This window comes from Tamandua tetradactyla, chromosome 7 (assembly GCF_023851605.1).
Source record: "Tamandua tetradactyla isolate mTamTet1 chromosome 7, mTamTet1.pri, whole genome shotgun sequence".
Taxonomy (NCBI): Eukaryota; Metazoa; Chordata; class Mammalia; order Pilosa; family Myrmecophagidae; genus Tamandua; species Tamandua tetradactyla.
The window spans coordinates 105,202,776-105,225,270 of NC_135333.1; the positions used below are offsets into that span (position 1 = coordinate 105,202,776).

At 37.2% G+C, this 22,495-nt stretch overlaps 1 protein-coding gene across 2 annotated transcripts in view; it reads left to right on the forward strand.

Moving 5' to 3' along the window:
• ANO6 (anoctamin 6) overlaps window positions 1–22,495 on the forward strand; it is a 260,323-nt gene that overhangs the window by 176,317 nt on the left and 61,511 nt on the right. For both annotated transcript variants that reach the window (XM_077170647.1, XM_077170648.1), the window contains 4 exons: window positions 11,368–11,433; window positions 12,396–12,683; window positions 12,890–13,003; window positions 18,954–19,069. In XM_077170647.1, coding sequence (XP_077026762.1) covers window positions 11,368–11,433; window positions 12,396–12,683; window positions 12,890–13,003; window positions 18,954–19,069 — 584 coding nt within the window. The remainder of the gene's footprint in view (window positions 1–11,367; window positions 11,434–12,395; window positions 12,684–12,889; window positions 13,004–18,953; window positions 19,070–22,495) is intronic.

The window sequence follows — 22,495 nt, forward strand, 5'->3', positions numbered from 1 at the left end:
AAAATAGGGGAAGTTATTGTTATCCAAAGTTTCAACAAAACTAGCTGTTCAAAAGAAATACCCTTTGGAGAGAAATTTATCCCATGGGCCCTCATAAAGAGAAGCCATAATTGAATAGATTGAAAATTTACGTTCTCCAAATTAAAGAAAAAAAAGAGATGATACAAGGGATTTATGAGGAATCGTATAACTTATGTGATATGATTTATTATATAACAGAAGAGTATAATTATTTATTTGCTACAGATAATCCATGAATTGGAAAATTGAGGTTCACATTAGAATATCTAGTGTTGAGTGGTTCACTTCACCTCTAACTTCAGTTGCTCGGTATTTTACACTGAGGCCTGGAGCTCTTTATATTTTTATCTTCGTCCTTTCTTTACACCCTACTTGTTTATGCCAAGATTATAGGTTAAAAGGAATAAATTAAATTAGAATCAGCACTTTCAAATTACAGCTATGAAATGTGTTACTGGTATAAGCATGTTTGGTTTTATTTTTTAGTACCCGGCATAACATTAATGAACCTACACTCGCTTTTTATTTCTGAAATGGATGGTGTTTGGGGTCCAAACCTTAAAAACAGATATACAGGCAAGCAAACACAGAGGAGAGTGAAATTCTGCACAATAAAACTGACTTTTCCAGCTCATCTGACCGATGGCCTGAGCAACATATTCACAAAGATAAAGAGTAAAAAAATACTTTTCCTCGTTGGTCCTTCTGGGATCTAACCATCGGTTTGAATAAAGGGTCTGTCATTTATCCTTGTCCCAGCAGTCACCGTGTGTCACTTTTTTTTAAGGTTTAGATATAAAAAGGTACAGGATTTTGTAAAATCAACTATATTGAATTCTCACATAGAAGAGGAAAAATACGCAGAAAAAATAGCTTTGTGTGCACACATGCATTTGTGTACATACATGTGCATGTATGTGCACAGATGTGTATTGTAAAAACTATTTTTCCAACTTGTCTAATAACAGTCATCTGGGTTGCTTGTTAAGAATGGATCGTCCAGGGGAGACCCGGGTTCGATTCCTGGAGCCTTCCTATGCCAGAAAAAAAAAAGAAGAATGGATCGTCTCAGACCCATGTCAGATCTACTGAGTTAGAATCGAGAGGGAGGGTCCCAGGGAGGGCCTACGTTTTAAACAACCTCTCCAAGTTGTTCTTGTAAGTAGGTAGGTTTGGAAAACACCACACTGAAATGTTTATAGTGGTTATCTCAGCGGTGGATTACGGGTGATTTTTTTTTCTCTATTATCTGACAGTTTCTACTTTCTAAGGTACCTGCCATTAGTCTTCATTTTTTTTTTGTCATTAAACCAAAAATGTTAATTTAAAATGAAAACAAAGTTGGACGTGAACTTCAGCCAAATACTCACTTCCACTGCACTCATTTAAAATGTTCATCTGTTTTCTGTTCCTTGATGGACACACAGTACCCACTTGGGTAAATTGTTTATCAGACCAGTCCATTTGTTTTAACACCAACATGGGAATTTAAATTAAGTTCCCATTAAACAATTTATTCCATGTATCAGCCCTTCTTGAGCATATGATATATAACTAATAAATAGCACTTAGAGTAATTTGACAGAAAATTTTTGTACAAGTCAAGTGCAAAAGAATCGTTTAAATTATACGATATTATTTGACTTCTCATGCATCTGTGTAAGCTTTGCAAAGGCTGGCGAGTTGCAAATTCACTGACAGCAACATCAGTGATTTGCCAAGAAAGCTGCAAGAATATTTGATAAAATCAATCTATGCATATATTTCATTAATCCCAGTTGGCTTGTGCTTTATCATCACAGCATTGTCAGTAATTTTATTTCTTAGATATTACAACTGCTTCTTATGCTGAAAAGGCTGGATGTAAAGAAAATGGTAGATATTGGTGTTTACAGTCAGTATTTTTATAGCATAATTCACAAGAAAATCCTCCACAACATTGACTTTTTAAAGCCAAACAAGATGTGCAATCTAAGGTGCGTTGGGACAGAAAGCTTCCTTAATTATGCTAGTCTGTCCTTTGTGGTTTTGACTTCTTTATTCTTTATTTCTCTGACAGATTTATTAAACTCAAAGAGATATGAATAGAATTCAGCTTCTGGAGTGACAGATGTTCTTGTCCCTCTTCACTTTGACGGCCCCAATACCATTCTCCACCTGTAGTAATGGGGTCATTTGCATGTTTTTGTGATATACATATTCCTTGATGGGTGCAGTTACTTTGGCTTTACTAAAAATAGGCTATATATTTATATAAAGAAAATAAGTCCAGGTTGTAATTTACAGATGAATTTGTTCCCCTAGAGATGCAAAAATTTACAGTGTACATTATTTTATGACTGGCTTTTTTTTTTTTCAGAGCCAATGAGTATAGTTAAATCATTTCATGTGGGCAGCTACCAATAATTGACTATAGAAGATAGTTTAGGTTCTAAAATGTAAAATTTTCCAACAGGGCACTTAGGTCATGTTTAGTTAAAAATTGTTTGACCTCAGATAGTCATTCATTTATTCAACAAATATTTACTGAGCGATGGCTATGTCAGGCATATTCAATATTAATTATCTTTCATTTTTAACAGGAATACAGCTCTACCTTAATTTTTTTTAATTCAAGAGCACTGTTACTTATAGAAGGTAAATTCTATAGGGAAATAAAGATGATTTTATATTAATTAGATTTAAGTAATCTTTTCTTAAGTAGGCAGTCTTTTCCAGATGTATGTCCGTTTGACAAATATAGCACATATGCTAATTTACTTTAGCTTCCTGACAGACCAAGGAAACTGGTTTGATCAAATTTAAAAAATATTCCACTGGCTCTTTGTAAATTGCCATGCCAAAGGAAGATAACAAGGACTGCCTTATTAAAGTAACACCAAGGCAATATATTAACATGTTTAAGCAAATAAAAATGTCTTATCCTTGATTCCACTGTTTAAGTATTTATAGTTAGTGGTGAAATAGAGGGCACAATAAGCCAACTCCAAAGCATACAAATTATCTTGAGAGAAATCAGGTAAATATCTCAGGAGTTCTTTATAAAGAACTACATAAGAACTAAAATTGGATAAATTAGTACAACCTTTCTAGAGGGCAGTATGTTAATGCATATTTAAAAACTTAAAATTGTACATGTTGTTTGATTTAACAGTTCTACATCTAGGACTTTATCCTGAGGAAATAATAATGGATTCCCAAAGATTGTTCTATAAGGATTTCTATAATAGTGAAAATAAGAACTAATCTAAATATCTAACAGTTTGAGATTGGTTAAATAAACCACACTTCATCTCCAGGAAAGAATATCATCAAGTCCTTAAAACGAGATTGAAAAGAAGTTATTTCTAATGTTTCCTGCATCTAAATTATTCACATGTCCTACACACTCTCATCAGTGACCTCCCTTATTATATATAGAAATGGGGCAAAAGAGAGGACCTATAAAGTGTATTATTATCCTTCAGAGAATGAAAAGGATATATATCCATTAGATATCAACGAAAGTAGAGAACCAGGACTTTCGGTGCCAAGAGGTATAAGAGCCAAGAAGGCATTAATATCCATTTCCTAGAGTTCCAGTGCAGTGGGTCCATGGCATCACATTGGAGAGACTAAGGGGTCATTGGGTGCACAGTGTGGATTCAGAGCAGGTTGGATTGCCTATTTTGTCCAGACGTTCAGCAACAAAAAAGGTAGTGAGCCTCTAAGACCTGAAGGAAGGCAGAGAACAAGAACAATAAGAGGCAGAGGTGAGGATGTGGAGAAATAGGAACCCTGATATGTTGGTGGTGGGAATGTAAAATGGTGTCAGTAATGTGGGAAACAGTTTAGTGGTTCCTCAGTAAGTTAAACAAATAACTACCAAATGGCCCTGCAATCCCACTTCTAGGTGTATACCTAAAAGTATTGAAAGCAGGAACTTGTACAGATAATTGTACACAGATATTCATGGTAGTATTTTCACAACTGCCAAATATGGAAGCAAGCCAAAGGTCCACTGATAGATGAATGGATAAGCAAAATGTGGTATATACATACAGTGGAATATTATTCAGCCATAAAAAGGAATGAAGTCCTAATACACTGTACAATGTGGGTGAACCTTGAGGACTTCTTGTGAGTGAAATAAGCCAGACACAGAAAGACAAATATTGTATATCTCACTGATATGAAATAATTAGAGTATTCATAAGGTTAGAAATTTGAATACAGGTGACTAGGGTTGGGAGTGGGTATAGGAAGTTAATGCAGAATTGGTACATAACCACATGCTCAGGAGAAAGAAGAAAACCAAAATTGCAAGAGCTACAGGAGCTAATTAGTAGAACAGAACCTGAGTGCAGAGACGTCCGTGAAGGTGATATGGATTTATAGGCCTCAATTTAAAAATTCCAGAGAGAAGGAACCATGACTAACTTGTACAATTCAGCATATTACATTTATGGCTGACTTAGCTACAGCCAAGATGGTAGTAGTTTGTATTCCGTATGTTTGATGACAGAGCTGCCCTCCTGTTGGGCTGCTGCATTCTCTGGACCTTACCCCTTGTATCTGGAAATCACTTCCTGCTCTAGATGCCCCTGAGCTATCTGGTACCAGTATCCTTCATAATTAAATTATGTCTCTCTTTCTCTGTTGTATTTCAAAATACTCATAAGTAAAACATTTGGGGGATTCACAAAAGCAGTCCCCAGTTGCTAAACTGTCATGATTTATGCTCCTTCAGGCCATTCTCACATAATAGGGAGCCATCAATTTACCCATCCACTCAATCCGTTCATTCATCAGACATTATTACAAGCCCACTAAGTTGTAGGTCTATTCCATGGGCTAAGGATCTCAAGAATAAATAACAAACATCTCTTTGGGGAAGGGTGTGTGGTCCTTAAAGACCCGTCAGGTTCATGGAAGGATTTAATTTTCTTAAGGTAGGAAACACTTGAGGCGTTTGTTGACTGAGGATTAAGCAGTGAAGAGGAAGAGAATGAAGAGAAAAAGAGAAGGAATTGCTGAAGCAAGCACAAGAAAAGTCTGAAAAGGATGAAATCTTCTGATGCATGAAGAAAGTTGGAGTTCAGCCAATGAGAAGTAGAAGGAAACTTGAGGAATTCACAGCAAGTGGCTGTCATTTTCTCTCCAAGGAAGGAGGCAAGGTCACCTCCGGAGGATGCTAGTCTGGGTGTAGACAGCTTGAGGAGCACCTTGAAAATCTGAGCAGCTTCATCATGGATGGGTAGTGGCCAGAACGAGGATGGCTGCTTGATGGTGGGCCTAAGTGGTGGTTGCTGAGAATTTGTTATGAAGCCAGTTAATGCCATTTGGTGATTTTTTCCTATAAGCACTAAAATTGTTAAAATACTCATTAAACCAAAGGAGAAGCCCTACTTTTTTAACTAGAAGGACATACATCTATAGGAGCTAAATCCTTGGGCCTGAACCTTGCATTTTACCTGTTATATCATTCCTAACTTTACAACATACATGAGACACAGTCACGGATCCTGCTTGTGTCCTGAGGGTGAGGCCATCTGGATTGCCTTTTGTGCAGCCTCAGTGTGAATCACCTTCACCCCCTCGGGGAGAGGAAGTCAGCATGCCGGGTACCTTGAGAATACCCCCTTCCTCCACCATTGCAGTCATTCTGGTTTTAGGCTAACAATTCCCTTGTGACTCCTCTGTTGGAAAAAATTCTTGATTATGAGTAACAGAAATGAGCTCTAATGTAAGCAGAAAAGGAGTTTATCAAAAGGATGTTAGGAATCATAAAATATTTGAGACAGAATGTAAGTCATAGGTTACTAGGGGACAATGGAGGAGGAATGGGGCGTTACTGCTTAATGGGTATAGAGTTTCTGTTTGAGAGTATAAAAAAAGTCTTGGTAATGGATAGTGGTGATGGTAATTATACAACATTGTGAGTGTAATTATTCTCACTTAAAAATGTTTAAGATGGCATCCTCAATGGGGAAAAATTGAAAACTTTCCCCCTAAGATCAGGAACAAGACAAGGATGTCCATTATCACCATTATTATTCAACATCATGTTGGAAGTTCTAGCCAGAGCAATTAGACAAGAAAAAGAAATACAAGGCATCAAAATTGGAAAGGAAGAAGTAAAACTATCACTGTTTGCAGACGATATGATACTATACGTCGAAAACCCTGAAAAATCCACAACAAAACTACTAGAGCTAATAAATGAGTACAGCAAAGTAGCAGGTTACAAGATCAACATTCAAAAATCTGTAGCATTTCTATACACCAGCAATGAACAAGCTGAGGGGGAAATCAAGAAACGAATTCCACAATTGCAACTAAAAGAATAAAATACCTAGGAATAAATTTAACTAAAGAGACAAAAAACCTATACAAAGAAAACTACAAAAAACTGTTAAAAGAAATCACAGAAGACCTAAATAGATGGAAGGGCATACCGTGTTCATGGATTGGAAGACTAAATATAGTTAAGATGTCAATCCTACCTAAATTGATTTACAGATTCAATGCAATACCAATCAAAATCCCAACAACTTATTTTTCAGAAATAGAAAAACCAATAAGCAAATTTATCTGGAAGGGCAGGGTGCCCCAAATTGCTAAAAGTATCTTGAGGGAAAAAAATGAAGCTGGAGGTCTCACGCTGCCGGACTTTAAGGCATATTATGAAGCCACAGTGATCAAAACAGCATGGTATTGGCATAAAGATAGATATATCGACCAATGGAATCGAATAGAGTGCTCAGATATAGACCCTCTCATCTATGGACATTTGATCTTTGATAAGGCAGTCAAGCCAACTCACCTGGGACAGAACAGTCTCTTCAATAAATGGTGCCTAGAGAACTGGATATCCATATGCAAAAGAATGAAAGAAGACCCATATCTCACACCCTACACAAAAGTTAACTCAAAATGGATCAAAGATCTAAACATTAGGTCTAAGACCATAAAAGAGTTAGAGGAAAATGTAGGGAGATATCTTATGAAACTTACAATTGGAGGCGGTTTTATGGACCTTAAACCTAAAGCAAGAGCACTGAAGAAAGAAAGAAAGAAATGGGAGCTCCTCAAAGTTAAACACTTTTGTACATCAAAGAACTTCATCAAGAAAGTAGAAAGACAGCCTACACAATGGGAGACAATATTTGGAAACAACATATCAGATAAAGGCCTAGTATCCAGAATTTGTAAAGAGATTGTTCAACTCAACAACAAAAAGACAGCCAACCCAATTACAAAATGGGAAAAAGACTTGAACAGACACCTCTCAGAAGAGGAAATACAAATGGCCAAAAGGCACATGAAGAGATGCTCAATGTCCCTGGCCATTAGAGAAATGCAAATCAAAACCACAATGAGATATCATCTCACACCTACCAGAATGGCCATTATCAACAAAACAGAAAATGACAAGTGCTGGAGAGGATGCGGAGAAAGAGGCACACTTATCCACCGTTGGTGGGAATGTCAAATGGTGCAACCACTGTAGAAGGCAGTTTGGCAGTTCCTCAAAAAACTGAATATAGAATTGCCATACGACCCAGCAATACCATTGCTAGGTATCTACTCAGAGGACTTAAGGGCAAAGACACAAACGGACATTTGCACACCAATGTTTATAGCAGCATTATTTACAGTTGCAAAGAGATGGAAACAGCCAAAATGTCCATCAACAGATGAGTGGCTAAACAAACTGTGGTATATACATACGATGGAATATTATGCAGCTTTAAGACAGAATAAATTATGAAGCATGTAATAACATGGATGGACCTAGAGAACATTATGCTAGTGAGTCTAGCCAAAAACTAAAGGACAAATACTGTATGGTCCCACTGATGTGAACCGATATTCGAGAATAAACTTGAAATATGTCATTGGTAACAGAAACCAGCAGGAGTTAGAAACAGGGTAAGATAATGGGTAATTGGAGCTGAAGGGATACAGACTGCAACAGGACTAGATACAAAAACTCAAAAATGGACAGCACAATACTACCTAATTGTAATGTAATTTTGTTAAAACACTGAATGAAGCTGCATCTGAGCTATAGTTTTTTTTGTTTGTTTGTGTGTATGTGTTTTTATATATATATATATATTTTATTATTATTATTTTTATTTTTTCTCTATATTATCATTCTCTATCTTTTTCTGTTGTTTTGCTAGTTCTTTTCCTAAATCGATGCAAATGTACTAAGAAATGATGATCATACATCTATGTGATGATATTAAGAATTACTGATTGCATATGTAGAATGGAATGATTTCTAAATGTTGTGTTAATTTTTTTTAATTAATTAAAAATAAATAAATAAATAAATAAATAATAGGGGGAACAAATGTTAAAAATAAATTTAGTTTGAAGTGCTAGTGGTAAATGAAAGCGAGGGGTAAGGGGTATGGCATGTATAATCTTTTTTTTTTCTGTTATCATTTTATTTCTTTTTCTGTTGTCTTTTTTATTTTTTTTCTAAATCGATGCAAATGTTCTAGAAATGATGACTATGCAACTATATGATGATATTAAGAATTACTGATTGTATATATAGAATGGAATGATATCTTAATGTTTGTCTATTAATTTTTTTTATTAATAAAAAAATTTTTTTAAATGTTTAAGATGGGAAATTTTGCTTTACATATGTGTTATAATTGTTTTTTTTAATAGGATGATAGGGAACTCACAGATTGCCCTGGATGGTTGGATAAACAAGCCTAGAGGCTAGACAGCCAGAAACAGTGTCCCAAATCCCATTGCAGAATGAGCGTGGGAGAGCAAGCACAGTTGCTCCCCTGAACACAGATCTGCTGCTGGCACCACTGGCCGGCAGTGGCCCCTGAAAGCCCCTGCCCTAAGCTCTCCCTCTGCCACCTGTAGAAGTGGCATTCACTCTCCAACCACCCCAGAATGGATTCTGATTGCCCTGGCTGCTTTGCATCCCTAGCTTCCTTGTTGGAGTCCAGAGCAGGTAATGCCATTGCCAGGCCGAACTCCTGGGAGACCAGGAAAGGGAGGGTCTGCATTTTCATCTGCTGTAATGGAAGAGGGCTCTGGTGGGAGGGAATTCAAGGTTGAGTGGCCATAAAAATGCCAGATGTCCTTTACAGTGCCAGTGAAACACCTGGATAAATGTCTCAGGCCTTCTATATCAGGAGAAAGTCCTAAGCTGCTGGAAGCTCAGTTTCTCTGTGGTTCTCTATAGCAGACTATTTTAAATTAATCTTTGAATCTTCAGCCCTTTAAAGGATGCTTGGAAAAGAGTGGGCTCTCAGGAAGTTTGTTGATTGAGTTAAGGGTGTGGTGAATGTATTCTTTCAACCAACACATTTTGGGCACATACTGTGCCAAGTACTACTATGCTGAGCACTGTTTGCATGGTCAAAAATGCTTTTCTGCAATATTTAGGAAAGAAGCAATCAAGAAAAGAAAGAATCATAATATGAGGGTTACAGGATTGAGTGATGAAATAGCACTTAAACAAAAAATCAGGGTGAATCTGAGTCCACGTCCCAATTTGAGGTCGGGGACATGGCAGATTAGAGGTAGAAAAGACTGAAGAACTTACCCTCAGGAATCACAGAGATGGCAGGGGTGGGGGCCAGTCAGTAGACAGTCACCTGCTGGGAGCAGAGTGGCATGACTGCACCTCTAGCTGTCTTCATTTCTCATCTGACTTGGGAATCTCTAGGCAAGCTGCTTCTTCAGTTTTTTAAGATGGTTGTAGCATTTGCTGACTCTTCCCTAGTTTTCTCTGTTGTATGCTTAAATTGCAGGAAGCAATTAAATGTGTTTATATTTACGCATCTCTTAGAACAATGTCTGACGTGCTACATGTAACAAAAATATAAAGTTAAAATATATTTATTATATTAGTATATCATATATTTAAATATTTATATTTTATAATTTTATACTATATAATGTATTATGTATTGCAATATGATGTAATACAATGTAAGTAAATAAAGATAAAGCAATATTCTGTTTCTGATACCTCCACAAGAATATATTAGAGATTCCACTTGGACTCACATTTACCAAGTCAAATACCAGGTGTATTCATACACCTTTTCACCTTTGCCTTCTTCATGAAACATCGTCTGTTCAGCATTTGTTAGGGGTTTTCCGTGAGCCAGCACTGTCTATCTCCCAGCAGCTCAGCCCTTCCTCTGCCTCTTCCCAACTGACCAGTGCTCCTTGGGGAAAGGGGCCTGATGCTAGGCCCGCTGGATTATCTAGACCTTGACCTGGTAATTCCTATCTATCTTATTAACTGATAAGATTTTTTAAATGGGAAGATTAGTCCAATTTGCTTTCTGAAATTACTAGAAATGGAAATTCTAGTCTGTGTGCTTTATTTGGTTTAACTCATAATCCTCACGAGAACCTAAAAAGATCGGTAATGAGCTTCCTCTATTTGACAGAAAGGGAAAATGAGGCACAGTTAGTTTAAGTTTCCTGCCAAGGGGTAGTAGAACTAACCAATAATGCAATGAAAGTTTGAACTCAAGACTTCTGATTTCAGAGCTCATGTCTTAACCCTTACAATCACCCATTTTCTTTACTTCATTAAGACAATAAAACTGTTTCATCAAAAGTTCCCTTTTAACTGCCTTGACCTTTTCCACCTTATAGCTTTTAGGACACAGTGTGGCAAAAGCCTAGCCAGATAGAATTTAATATCAATAAATATATTCTCTGTCTTTTTAAATGGCTGTGTAATATGCCATTGCACAGATATATTATCAATTAACTAATTCTCTATTGTAGATTCAGATGTTTCTAGCTTTCTGAATATGCCATTCTTTTAGGGAGGAAGATTTCTTTGAAGTTTGGCAAAATTGTCCTGTATTGTTTAATTACATTTGGTCAGGGCATGCAGACATGAATTGTACATACTCAGTAATTGAATAATTTGAATGTCTGGTATGGAAATTAAATTTTAACATCTAGAGTGTCAAATATGGGCTTTTATTAACTCTGGAAAATGATATCAGTGAATGGTTCTCAAAAAGCTCCATTTGTGTGCAAAATCTCTTATAAGCCAAAAAAGTTTCCTGGAATTGTGCCAAAGCAGGAAACTGTTAAGCTCCTCAAATGGCCAAAAACCCACAGGACATCCAAGGGGATCCTAGTATGCACCACAGCCTTCCACTGAGAAATCAAATTTCTAAAAGTCACCAGTAGCAAAGAGCAACTTCGTTGCTTCTGTTCCAGTTTAAGCAGATGCATCTCTTCATCAGGTCCAAACTGGTTTTGTTGTGCTATTTTTTTCTTAAAGCCCTATTTCTTTGTGGGGAAAACTAAAAGCCTAAAAGATATTTCAATTTCTTTTGACAGAGAAAAAGACGAGCATATGAATCTAACCTCATCTGTGATGGCCTGCAGCTTGAAGCAACAAGATCGGTAAATGTTGGCCTCTTTGGAACCCTTGGCTGACCACAGCTCTTTGGAATCTGCAAGCCTCTTGGAATACTAGATGGCATTTGAAACATGCAACCCAGCATATGCCCCATAGTCATGAGACTGGGAGGGGAATCCAACAAAATCTACATTATGGGATGTGTATTTGCTTCTGCTAGAAGCCTGCAGATCTTTTTTAATAACCAAAGAATGCAATAATAAATAAATGTGAAAATGATTGTTTTCTTCTTTTAAGAGCTTATGATAAGATTTTAAAGTATTTTATTATATAGGCAATAAGTTTTATATTTAAAAAATTAGAAAATGTAAGAATAGGGAAAATAAAAATCATTTATAGCTTAATCCAAAAATAGCCCTTTTTTCCCAAATTATTTTTTCCAAATTATTTTTTGCACAAATTATACATTTTTCCCTTTCAAAAAGTGCATTTATCATTTCACAGTTTTATAAATTCTATTTTTCCCTTAATATCCAGGAAGTGCATTTTTAGATCAATAATACTATTCTTTCAACATCCTTTTTAATGACTATGCAACATGCTATGGAAAAAGATAGTAAATTAAACAGTCCTTTTCTAGGTTTAAGAAATTAATTTTTTTTCATTATAACTACAATGAATAGCCTAGTGCTTTTATTTTTAGTCACTAATTTGGAAGGAGTGGTGGGCAAATTAACAAGCTTGGTGTGCTTCAATTAAAATAGTAGTTTCATGAAAGAATTATAAGGGTTTGAATTAGTTTCTCAATAACTCAAACCAAGAAATTACCTTTAAGACAAAAATTTATAGTAGTTTGCAAATTTATTTTCATAACATCTTCCCTTTTACCAGTATTGTATTTTAAGCTTTTGAAACTGTCAGCAAAAGAAAGATCTATGTGTTTTAAAACTATTGTAGAAGTAGTTGGTTTGGTTTCCTGATCTGTGTTTTCATTCTTCCAATATAGGTTTTGGATGACAAGCTTGTTTTTGTAAAAGTCCATGCACCTTGGGAGGTATTATGTACATATGCTGAGATAATGCACATCAAATTGCCTCTGAAACCCAATGATCTGAAAACTCGGTTCTCAGCCTTCAGTGGTTTCAACTGGTTTGCAAAATTCCTCAGAGTGGATGAAAGTATCATCAAGCCAGAGCAAGAGTTTTTCACTGCCCCATTTGAGAAGGGCCGGATGAATGATTTTTACATTCGTGATAGAGATACCTTCTTCAACCCAGCCACTAGAAGCCGTATTGTAAGTCTAGACCTAAATTAGTTGCTGTCTTGGGTTGATATGGAACCTGCTGGCCAATAATTAGTGATTTTCTTTGGTTGGTTTACTTTTGTTTTTAAAACCTGAAAAAAAGAATAAATATGCCCACAGGTTCCTGTTACAATAGAAAACAACGATTAGTTAGTTATACTCTATAAACTATACACTGTATTTTGGAATCGTTTTAGGTTTACTTCATCCTGTCTCGGATCAAGTATCAAGTAACCAACAATGTTAACAAGTTTGGAATTAACAAACTTGTAAGCTCTGGGATCTACAAAGCAGCTTTTCCTCTTCACGATGTAAGTCAAATGGCAAAAATGAAATAAAATGCTTAATGTGTACTCCAGTGTTGACACTAGGAAAGGGCGAGCCTTCTTGACCATAAGTCACCTCCTTGGTAAAATGAATATAATACAAAGTAAGATCGTAAGCTCATTTAGGGCAAGAACCATGTCATTTTGTTCACTGCTGAATCTCAGACCTAGAGAAGGAACTCAGTTGAAATAAGTGAATGGATGAATGAACACAACAGTGTCTCTCCTAAGGTTAACATGTCAAGCAGAATAGAGTACCAGTTAAGAGTACGAAATCTGGCACCAGACTGCCTGCTCCACCACTTTCTAGGAGGCTCACCTTGTCAAAGTCACTTAGCCTCCCTGTCCTTTGGTTATCTCAGCAATAAAATGGAACAATACCTCCCTCATAGAGTTGTTATGTGAATTAATTAAATTTATCCAAGTAAAATGTTGAAACAATTCCTGGCCTATGAGTGTTAGCTATTTCCCTACTTACTGACAGGTGTTATTCTCAACTAGATAAGAATGAGCTTTTTGCAAGCAGAACACATTAGACCTTCTTATGTATCACTTTCTGTAATGTAAATTCTCTCCTCCCTTCCCTCCAAAATACTGTTTATCATACTATGACCTGTAATAACCCAGGGTTTTTTAAGGCCTATGTCACAGTTCTTGTAATAATGGAAATACAAGCAAGTTCTTAGCATCTTTTAAGGGCTGTGGTTTGAGATTTCAACAACTTTTCAAATGAGATTACTTCTCTTACTGATAACATTCCCCATGAAAAAACATTTTAAATGTGATCACCTCAGAGGACTGTGGGAAGATGGCAAATTAGGAAACTCTAGGAATCTGTCCCTCAAGCAGAACAACTATTAAACAGGCACTAAATGTCTGAATCAACTATTTCAAAACTCCAGAGTCTAGTAGAACACCATGCAATATCTAGGGTAAAGCAGAAGAGGATGGTAAATTTTGGTAAATACTGGTGAATTTTATTCTCCATGCAGTGGCCACCATTACCTATCCCTCAGCATCATGGCAGGCAGCCATGAGGTCCTCAACCCCAGCTTCTGGCATACTTGCAGAATTCAGAGTAGGATATAAAGACCTAGTTCTTCAAGATCTGGAGCTGTGCAGTCCAGTCATTGACCACTGGTTTTGATCAGCTATTTCAGAACATTGGGGTCCAAGCTATGGTGGTGGCTATTGTTTCAAAGCACATAGACATAAGTGACTGTTTCCCTCCTCAAAACTATGGAAAACAGAAAAAACGCTGCATTTACTGGGCAAAGGCTGACTCGAGAAAATGCAGCTTCAAAGAGCCATAGGAGAAGCTCTTGGCACCCTTACCTGGCCCATTGTCACCCCTCCTCACCCCCTTCCCAGGGAAGTGTAGAGTGGGTCTGTGCTCACTTTGTGAGTCACTGGCTTCCTACTAGCTGAGAAAGACTGAACTAGGAAATTCTTCTCCCGTACGTACCCCACCCCCATAATATGCCCTCCAAGCAAAAGCAGCTTGGGACAGTAAAAGTGGTATAAGACATAATTAAGTCAGGTGGGTGGGTGGAAAAAGCTTACCAGCTTTGAGTACTGTGATAGAGCACCCAGGAGATGGAGAAAGTCTGTTTACCAGGGAGTAGAAGGGGCATTCAAATTCATGTAAATAGGGGGACTCCTAATGCCACTAGCAACCACAAGCCAGGTTGAGACACAGGCTCAGAAAAGACAGGGATGACCCTGGACTTTGCATTCACCTTTGGCTAACCTTCAAAGAAAGCCTAAATTCTGAAGGAGAGCAATGGCAACAGCAAAGTCAATTTGCAAAGACTAGGAAAGGCATTTTTTGCATTGGTTTGTTTGGTTTTGTTAGGTCGTGGCACTCAAGAAAATTTCTGTCAAATCACTGGTTGAATACAGACCTAAGAAACAGGTTACTCTGGGATTAAATCCCACAGTTAACAGTGTACAGCAGAAGACTACAAAACAAACAGGGAATGATGGCCTATGCAAAGGAAGAGGATAAAAATCCAGAAAACACCAGTGAGGAAGACCAAACTATAGACATACCAGTACAGATTTTTTTTTTTTTTAATGTTCTTCAAGAGGGAAATAGATGCTATCAGGAAAACAATGAATGTAAAATATGAGACTCTCAGTGAAGAGATGGAAATTTTAAAAAGGAATCAAACAGAACTACTGGAGTTGAGACAACAATAACCAAAATGAAAAGTTCCCAGGAGGGTTTCAGCAGGAGTTTGGAGTTGCAGAAGAAATAATGAGTGAACTTGAAGACAAGACAGTTGAAATGAGTCAGGCTGAGGAGCAGGACGAGGAAAGGATTAGAAAAGCTAAAAAAGACTAAAAGACCTGAAGGATGCCAGTAAGCATACTAATAAACATATTATGAGAGTTCCAGAAAGAGAAGAAAGAGGAAAAAAGGTATAAGACATAAAAACCAAATAGCAAAATTACAGAATAAAGTCTTTCATTGTCAATAGTTATTTTAAATATAAATGAATTAAGTGCTCCAATCAGAAGGCAGGGATAAGCAGAATGAATGAAAAAACATAACACATATATATGATGTTTACAAGAGACTCACCTTATTAAGTTCAAAGACATAAGTAGGTTGAAAATGAAAGGATGGAAAAAATATACAATGCAAGTAGTAATCGAAAGAGAGCTATGGTAGCTACGTTAATATCAGGTAGACTAGTCTTTAAGTCAAAAATCGTTACGTGGGAAAATAAGTCTTTATGTAGTGATAAAGCAGTCAATTCAATAAGAAAACTTAACAAATATAAATATATATGCACCTTCCAGCAGATCCTCAAAATATAAGAAGCAAATACTGACAGATTTAAAAAGAGAAATTAATGGTTCTACATTAATAGTAGGAGACTTTCGTATGCCACTTTCAATATTAGATAGGACAGAAGATGAATAAAAGATAGAAGACTTAAATGATACTTTAAGCCCATAGACCTACGAGACATATATAGAATACTGCAATCAAAAGCAACAAAGTGGGTGGTGCAACGGTGGCTCAGTGACAGAATTCTTGCCTGCCATGCTGGAGAACCAGGTTTGATTCCTGGAGCTTGCCCATGCCAAAAAAAAAAGCAACAGAATATTCTTTCTTTTCTAGTATGCATGGCTCATTCTCTAGGATAGATCATATGTTGGGTCACAAAATAAGTCTCAATAAATTCAAACATACTGAAACCAGACAATGTGTATTTTATGACCATCTTGGAATGAAACTAGTAATCAATAACAGAAGGAGAAATGGAAAATTCAGAAATATGTGGAAATTAAACATACTCTTAATCAGTAAATAAAAAGAAGTCACAAGGGAAATGAGGAAGTGTCTTGAGGGGAATGGAGATTAAAAACATATAACAGATCTCACAGGATGCAGCAAAGGCAGTGCTCAGTGGGGAATTTATAGCTACAAATGTGAACATTAAGATCTCAAATCAGATACATAACCTCAAAACTAGAGAAACAAGAAAAAGAAGAGCAAACTAAACCCAAAGTAAGCAGAAGGAAGAAAATACAAAGATTGGAGCTGAGATAAATGAAATAGAGAATTAAAAAATTCAACAGAATCAGCAAAACCAAGTTGGTTCTTCAGAAGCATCAATAAAATTGGCAAACCTTTAGCAATACTACCACATTCAAAAAGAGAGAGGAGGGGCGGGCCGCGGTGGCTCAGCGGGCAAAGTGCTTGCCTGCTATGCCGGAGGACCTCGGTTCGATTCCCGGCCCCAGCCCATGTAACAAAAACGGAGAAACAGAATACAATAAAAACAAGAAAATGTTTAAAAATGTTTCCCTTTCTTCCTTCCTTCCTTCCTTCTATCCTTCCTTCCTTCTCTCTGTCTTTCCTTTAAAAAAAAATTAAAAAAAAATAAAAAAAAAAAAAAAAAGAGAGAGGACACAAATGATTAAAACAGAAATGAAAAGAGGAACATTACTACTGACCCCACAGAAATAAAGATTATAAAAAGGGTACTATGAACAACTGTACCCAGTGAACTAGAGAACCTGGATGAAACGCACATATTCCCAGAAGCACACAAGTGCTCTACGCTGACTCAAGAAGAAATGTAAGATCTCAACAAGCAATAACTAGTAAAAAAGATAGAATCAGAAATCAAACCTTCCTAACAAAGAAACACCCTGGAGCAGATGGCTTCATGGGAATTCTACCAACAATTCTAAGAAGAAGCCTGCTCAAACTCCTCCAGAAAATTTAAGAGGAGGAAACACTACCTAACAAGACCAACATCATTGTCATACCAAAGTCAGTTAAAGACACCACAAGAAAAGAAAATTAAAGGCCAATATCACTTAAGAATATAGATGCAAGTCTTCTCAACAAAATACTCGCAAACCAAATCCAACAGGACATTAAAAGAATTATACAAAATGACCAAGTAGTATTATTTCAGATATACAGTGGTAGTTCAATGGAAAAAAATCAATTAATGTAGCATACCGCATTAACAGAATGAAGGAAAAAAAAACAACATGATCATTTCAATTGATGCAGAAAAGGCCTTTAATAAAATCCAGTACCCCTTCTTGAGAAAAAAGGAAACATGTAGAACACTAAGGAATGGAAGGAAATGTGCATGATTATTCTGTAAACTTACAGCTTCTGTAATAAAGAAATAGTGACTGTCTCACACCCTTAATTCCATGAATAGAGACATCATAGCTTAAGCTTTTAAAATAAATTGTGTCATTGAAATAAATACAAAACTAGATTACTTCCTTACTTTTTTGCATTCATTATCAATTTACCTGAATCTTTAAGTGGAAGGAATATAATGACTGAGATTGGTAATTATTACTTTATAGTACTGGTAGTTGCAGATGAAGACAATATTTAAATGCGCTGTACAAGATTATATCAAATTAGGACAGAGGCAGAATAAAGTCTGGTTACAGCAGCTCAGCAAGCTCCTTCAGGAAACAACTGTTTGATACACTTGGATAAGTAGAGAGCTGGGAAATCGGGAGGAGAAGCAGATGTTGAGCTTCCTGGCTAACAGCCACAGTGTAGTAATCCATGTGTTTTTATTTGTGCCTCATCAAAATCAGTGATTACAGTGTTAGATGAACTTTGGGGACACTTGCAAATATTCATCATGAGCATTAATCTGGGATGTCAAGGTTCTGTCGTGTTCGTTGACATCTGCCCAGGTCTTGGCCCTTTCCACAAAGCTGCTTATCAATTCAGTGACTTCATATCCAGGCTGGGAAATGCTTCTGTGTGGTCTGTGGAAGGGAGGTGAGCAGAGGCTGTGGCCCATGCTCGCCTGGCTGGTCATCTGGTGCTAGTGCAGGAAGAAGGAAAGGAGTGACCAAATTCAAGCTGAAGCAGGGTTTTTTTGTTTTGTTTTGTTTTTTAAATAAGCTAAAGTTGAACTTGATATTGAGCTTCTTTGTTGTTTATTTTCTACATGTTATCCCAGATTAACTGCTTAATGGGGCAGGAAAGGGGAAAGGAAAGGCCTGGGTTTTAGAATTGACCTTATCACTAACCAGCTAAAGCCCTTGTTCCCCAGGTGTCCAAGGAGAGGTCTTTACTATTATGTGTTCCTTTACTTTGGTGATTTTAGTGCTCTGGAGGCCCAACTTGTCACTGTTTAGAACTGCCCTATTTATATGCCACTATGTACTGCAGTGCTCCCCAGGAGTGTGACAACCAAGCCCCCTCCCCACTGAAAATGGTCTTTTAAAGGAAGACGTAGTGGTCCTGGTTGAGAATCACTAAATTGAATGGCATTTCCATCCCTTCCAGCAAATGAAGGCCCCTTTTCCACAAATGACCGAGACGTATAAGTACCAAAGAGTACCAAACTAAACACAGATTCAGTAAACAGATTTGTGAAAATATAGTTATTGCGATGCTTACTTCTTTCTTTCTGCTTCCCAGTGTAAATTCCGTCACCGGTCAGAGGATCCCAGCTGCCCCAGCGAACGGTACCTTCTGTACAGGGAATGGGCTCATCCTCGAAGCATATACAAAAAGCAGCCCTTGGACCTCATCAGGTGAGTTGTAGAGAGCACACGAATGGGAAGCAGGAGAAAGCATTGTCACATGTCTGTGTTGGTGAGTTACTGAAGGTTCTAATCCTCAGAGCCAGAGCCTACAGACACCCAGCCTAAGTACCAAAAGGTCCAATGACTCCACTACTTTGGACAGGCAGTGCTAAGCTACAGGCTGCCTCCCAGCCTGTCCTTCAGGTGCATGAAGCTTCAGGGGTACTTTATTTCTGAGAAACAAAGGATCAGAATAAAGCCCTAAGAGCCTCTTTCCAAGAATGTTGTATCGCTTCAGCAAACTCAGTCCCCAAGACTAGTGAGGAGGCTTCTGAAGAATCCAGGACAAAGTCTTCATAGTGAGACATGAAGTTAGAGGGATAGCAATTTGTACCTCCATATTTTACAAAGATAGTGTGGAGAACAGAGTACGGGGGCCACAGAATGCAGAGAGACCAAGTAGAAGGCTCCAGATGAGAGATCCTGGAAGCAGATTTGGAATGTATTTCGGGAGTAGACTTGAGAGGACTCGGCTATGGATTGAAGTGAGGGTGAGAAGAAGAGGAGATAAGTTATCCTCAAGTCTGTATATCCCATGCTGGTATATGCATATTTACTTAAGAAAAAGCCTTAACCTTAAAAGTAAGAGATTTTTTAAACATTTGAAGAATTTTTTGCATTTTTAAAAAGTTTTTGTCATGGGATGTTTCAAACATATACTAAAGTAGAAAGAAAAGTAGAGCAAATCAGCATTTATCTGCTGCCTAGCTCCAAATGTTATCAACTCCTTATCAATCTTGTTTATCTCCACCTACTTCCCTTCCCTCTGTTAGATCATTTTGAAGCAAATTCCAAATATATCATTTCATTAATATAAATTTCTGATAAGGTCTCTCAAATATAACCAGAATGCTCTTTTTTAAAAAAAAAACATTAAAATTCCTTAATATCATAAAATAACCAGTGTTCACATTTCCCTGATTGGTTCAAATATTATTTTTTGCAGTTTTTGGTTCAACTTAGGATCTAAACAAGGTCCAGATATTGCAGTTAATATGTCTTTCCATTTTTTTAATCTGTAGATTTCTCTTGCTTCTATTTTATTCCCTTGTAATTTATTAGTTTTCCCATTCTTTCTTTAGCTGATTTCATCCTCCCTTTGGTGTCATTAAACATGTTCTTCAGTCATGGGACAGAGGAACTTACTTACTTAAATAAGTTGATTCCTGTATCGTCTTGATCTGATTCAAGTTTGGTTTTTAGCAAGAACTCTGATGTGTTGGATTTGTGTACCTCTATAAGGCAGCACATAATGTCCAGCAGTCTTTATTTTGTGATGATAGCAGCCATTAATGATCATTGCCTAGATTCATTATCTTATATTACGGATTTGCCAAATGGTGATATTCTAATTCCTGCCTTCTTCATTTGTTAGGTGGATTACTTTCATAAAGAGACACTTTCTCTCATTAACTCTTTGGGAACTGTGGTGTTTGGAACTGTAGGTTCCCCTGAAAATCATGTTCTTAAAGCTAATCCGTTTCTGTGAGTGTAAACCTATTGTAAGGAAGATTTCATGAGATTACTTCAGTTAAGGCATGGCCCAGGGTGTGTCTTAATCCTCTTACTGGAGTCCTTTATAAATGGGATGAGTACAGAGAGAAAAAGTCATGGAAGCAAGAAACTGAAAGCAACAAAACCCAGAGGCCTGAAGGCATAGAATGGCAGATCCCACCATATGCTGTGCAGTGTGACAGAGAAGGCCAGCATCACTGGTAGCTGGTTTTCAAGAATAAAACACCATCTTGGTGATCCCTTGATTTGGATATTTTCATGACCTCAAAATCGTAAACTTATAATAAATTCTCATTATTAAAAGCCAACCCAGTTCATGGTATATTGCTTTCAGCAGCCAGCCTAGCAAACTAAAACAGGAAGCTTGTAGAATAAGATTTTAAAAGAGAGTATTTATTTGTGTCTATACAAATATTTGAGGGTGTCATTCATGTTTCATTTTTATGTGATTAATGCCCTTTTATGAGGAACCTGTCACCCAATGGCAGGGTGATTAACCCACTATTATAAGTATACTTTCCTATTCCCTATTCAGAGAATAGAAACAAGTTGCTAGTCCTTATTTCCTTATGTTCCTTCTCTTTGTTACTTCCCATTAGTAACCCCTTGAGCATCTATTCTGTTAAGCCTCCATCTGTGGTTCCAGGGATTACCAGAAGGGAAAAAAGCAAACCAAACAAACAGAAAAGGCAGTTTGAAAGAAACAGACTGCATAGGAAAAAAGAAAACCTCCTCACAAAGCTCTCATTATTACCCTCAGAGTGACAAAGGTTAGATAGTTATTGCATCCATAAGATGACAGAATTCTACTTAAAAAAAAATCATTCTGAGGATAAAAAGTAGCTCTTGGAAATTAAAAACATTATAGAATTAAAGTTGAATAAATGTACAGAATATGGAGAAAAAGATAGCAATAGAAAAATAAAACAGGAAAAAGATAAAAATTAGATCAGTTGGAAGGTCCAATGAACAAATAATAGGAGTGCCAGAATCAAGAACAGAGAAAAATGTAGGGAGGAAATCAGAGAAGTATTTCAAGAGAATTTCTGAGAACTGAATGTTGTGCATTTCCAGATGGAAAGAGCCTACTGAGTGCCTGGCATCTTTCTGACCTTGTTACCTGCAATAATATGGGTATACCTAAGGAAGTAATGAACTCCCTACTTGTAAATTTGTAAATATCCAAACAGAAACTGCCCATCCAGCTCTGTGGCAGCATATTTTCACTACTGGAAAATTGGACCAGGCAAGTTCTAAAATACTTCCCAGTTTTAAATGTGGCATTTCCAACACAGATGATTTATAACATATTACAGACAGCAAAATGGTGATGAGACCATAACATGGTCAAACCCATTGCCCAGGCTTTTCTCTCCCTGGCCTGAGCCTGACGTTTGCCTACAAGCCACAAAGATAATGTATTTTGTGTCCCCATCTCCTGATTACGTGTTGACCACAGCTTTTCTTTCTCCATGGAAGTGGCCTACATCCCTACCTATTCCTTAGAGACTAGCATTGCCCTGTAAGCTCTGGTCTAGCACAGAGTTGTTCCAATCAGTCTCCCTGGCCCCCAGGCTGTTCTCAGAGCAAGTTCCTGCTAGGGTGTGCCTTCTGCCCAGGTCCGTGCTAGGCCTGTCCTGCAGCCTCAAATAGGCCCCTGAGCGAACACAATCTCCCAGTACTCTCACAGTTGTCAGACTGAGGCAGAAATGGATCAGTCTTAACAAGTATTAGCCACAGCAGTTCACCTGAACAACCACTTACTGTTTTCTCCTCATCTGCAAACCTTTTCTTTCTGCTTAAGTGTATTTAGTTTCCCTTTCAAAAACAACTCTGTCACTGCTTCTTGTCTAAGGTCCC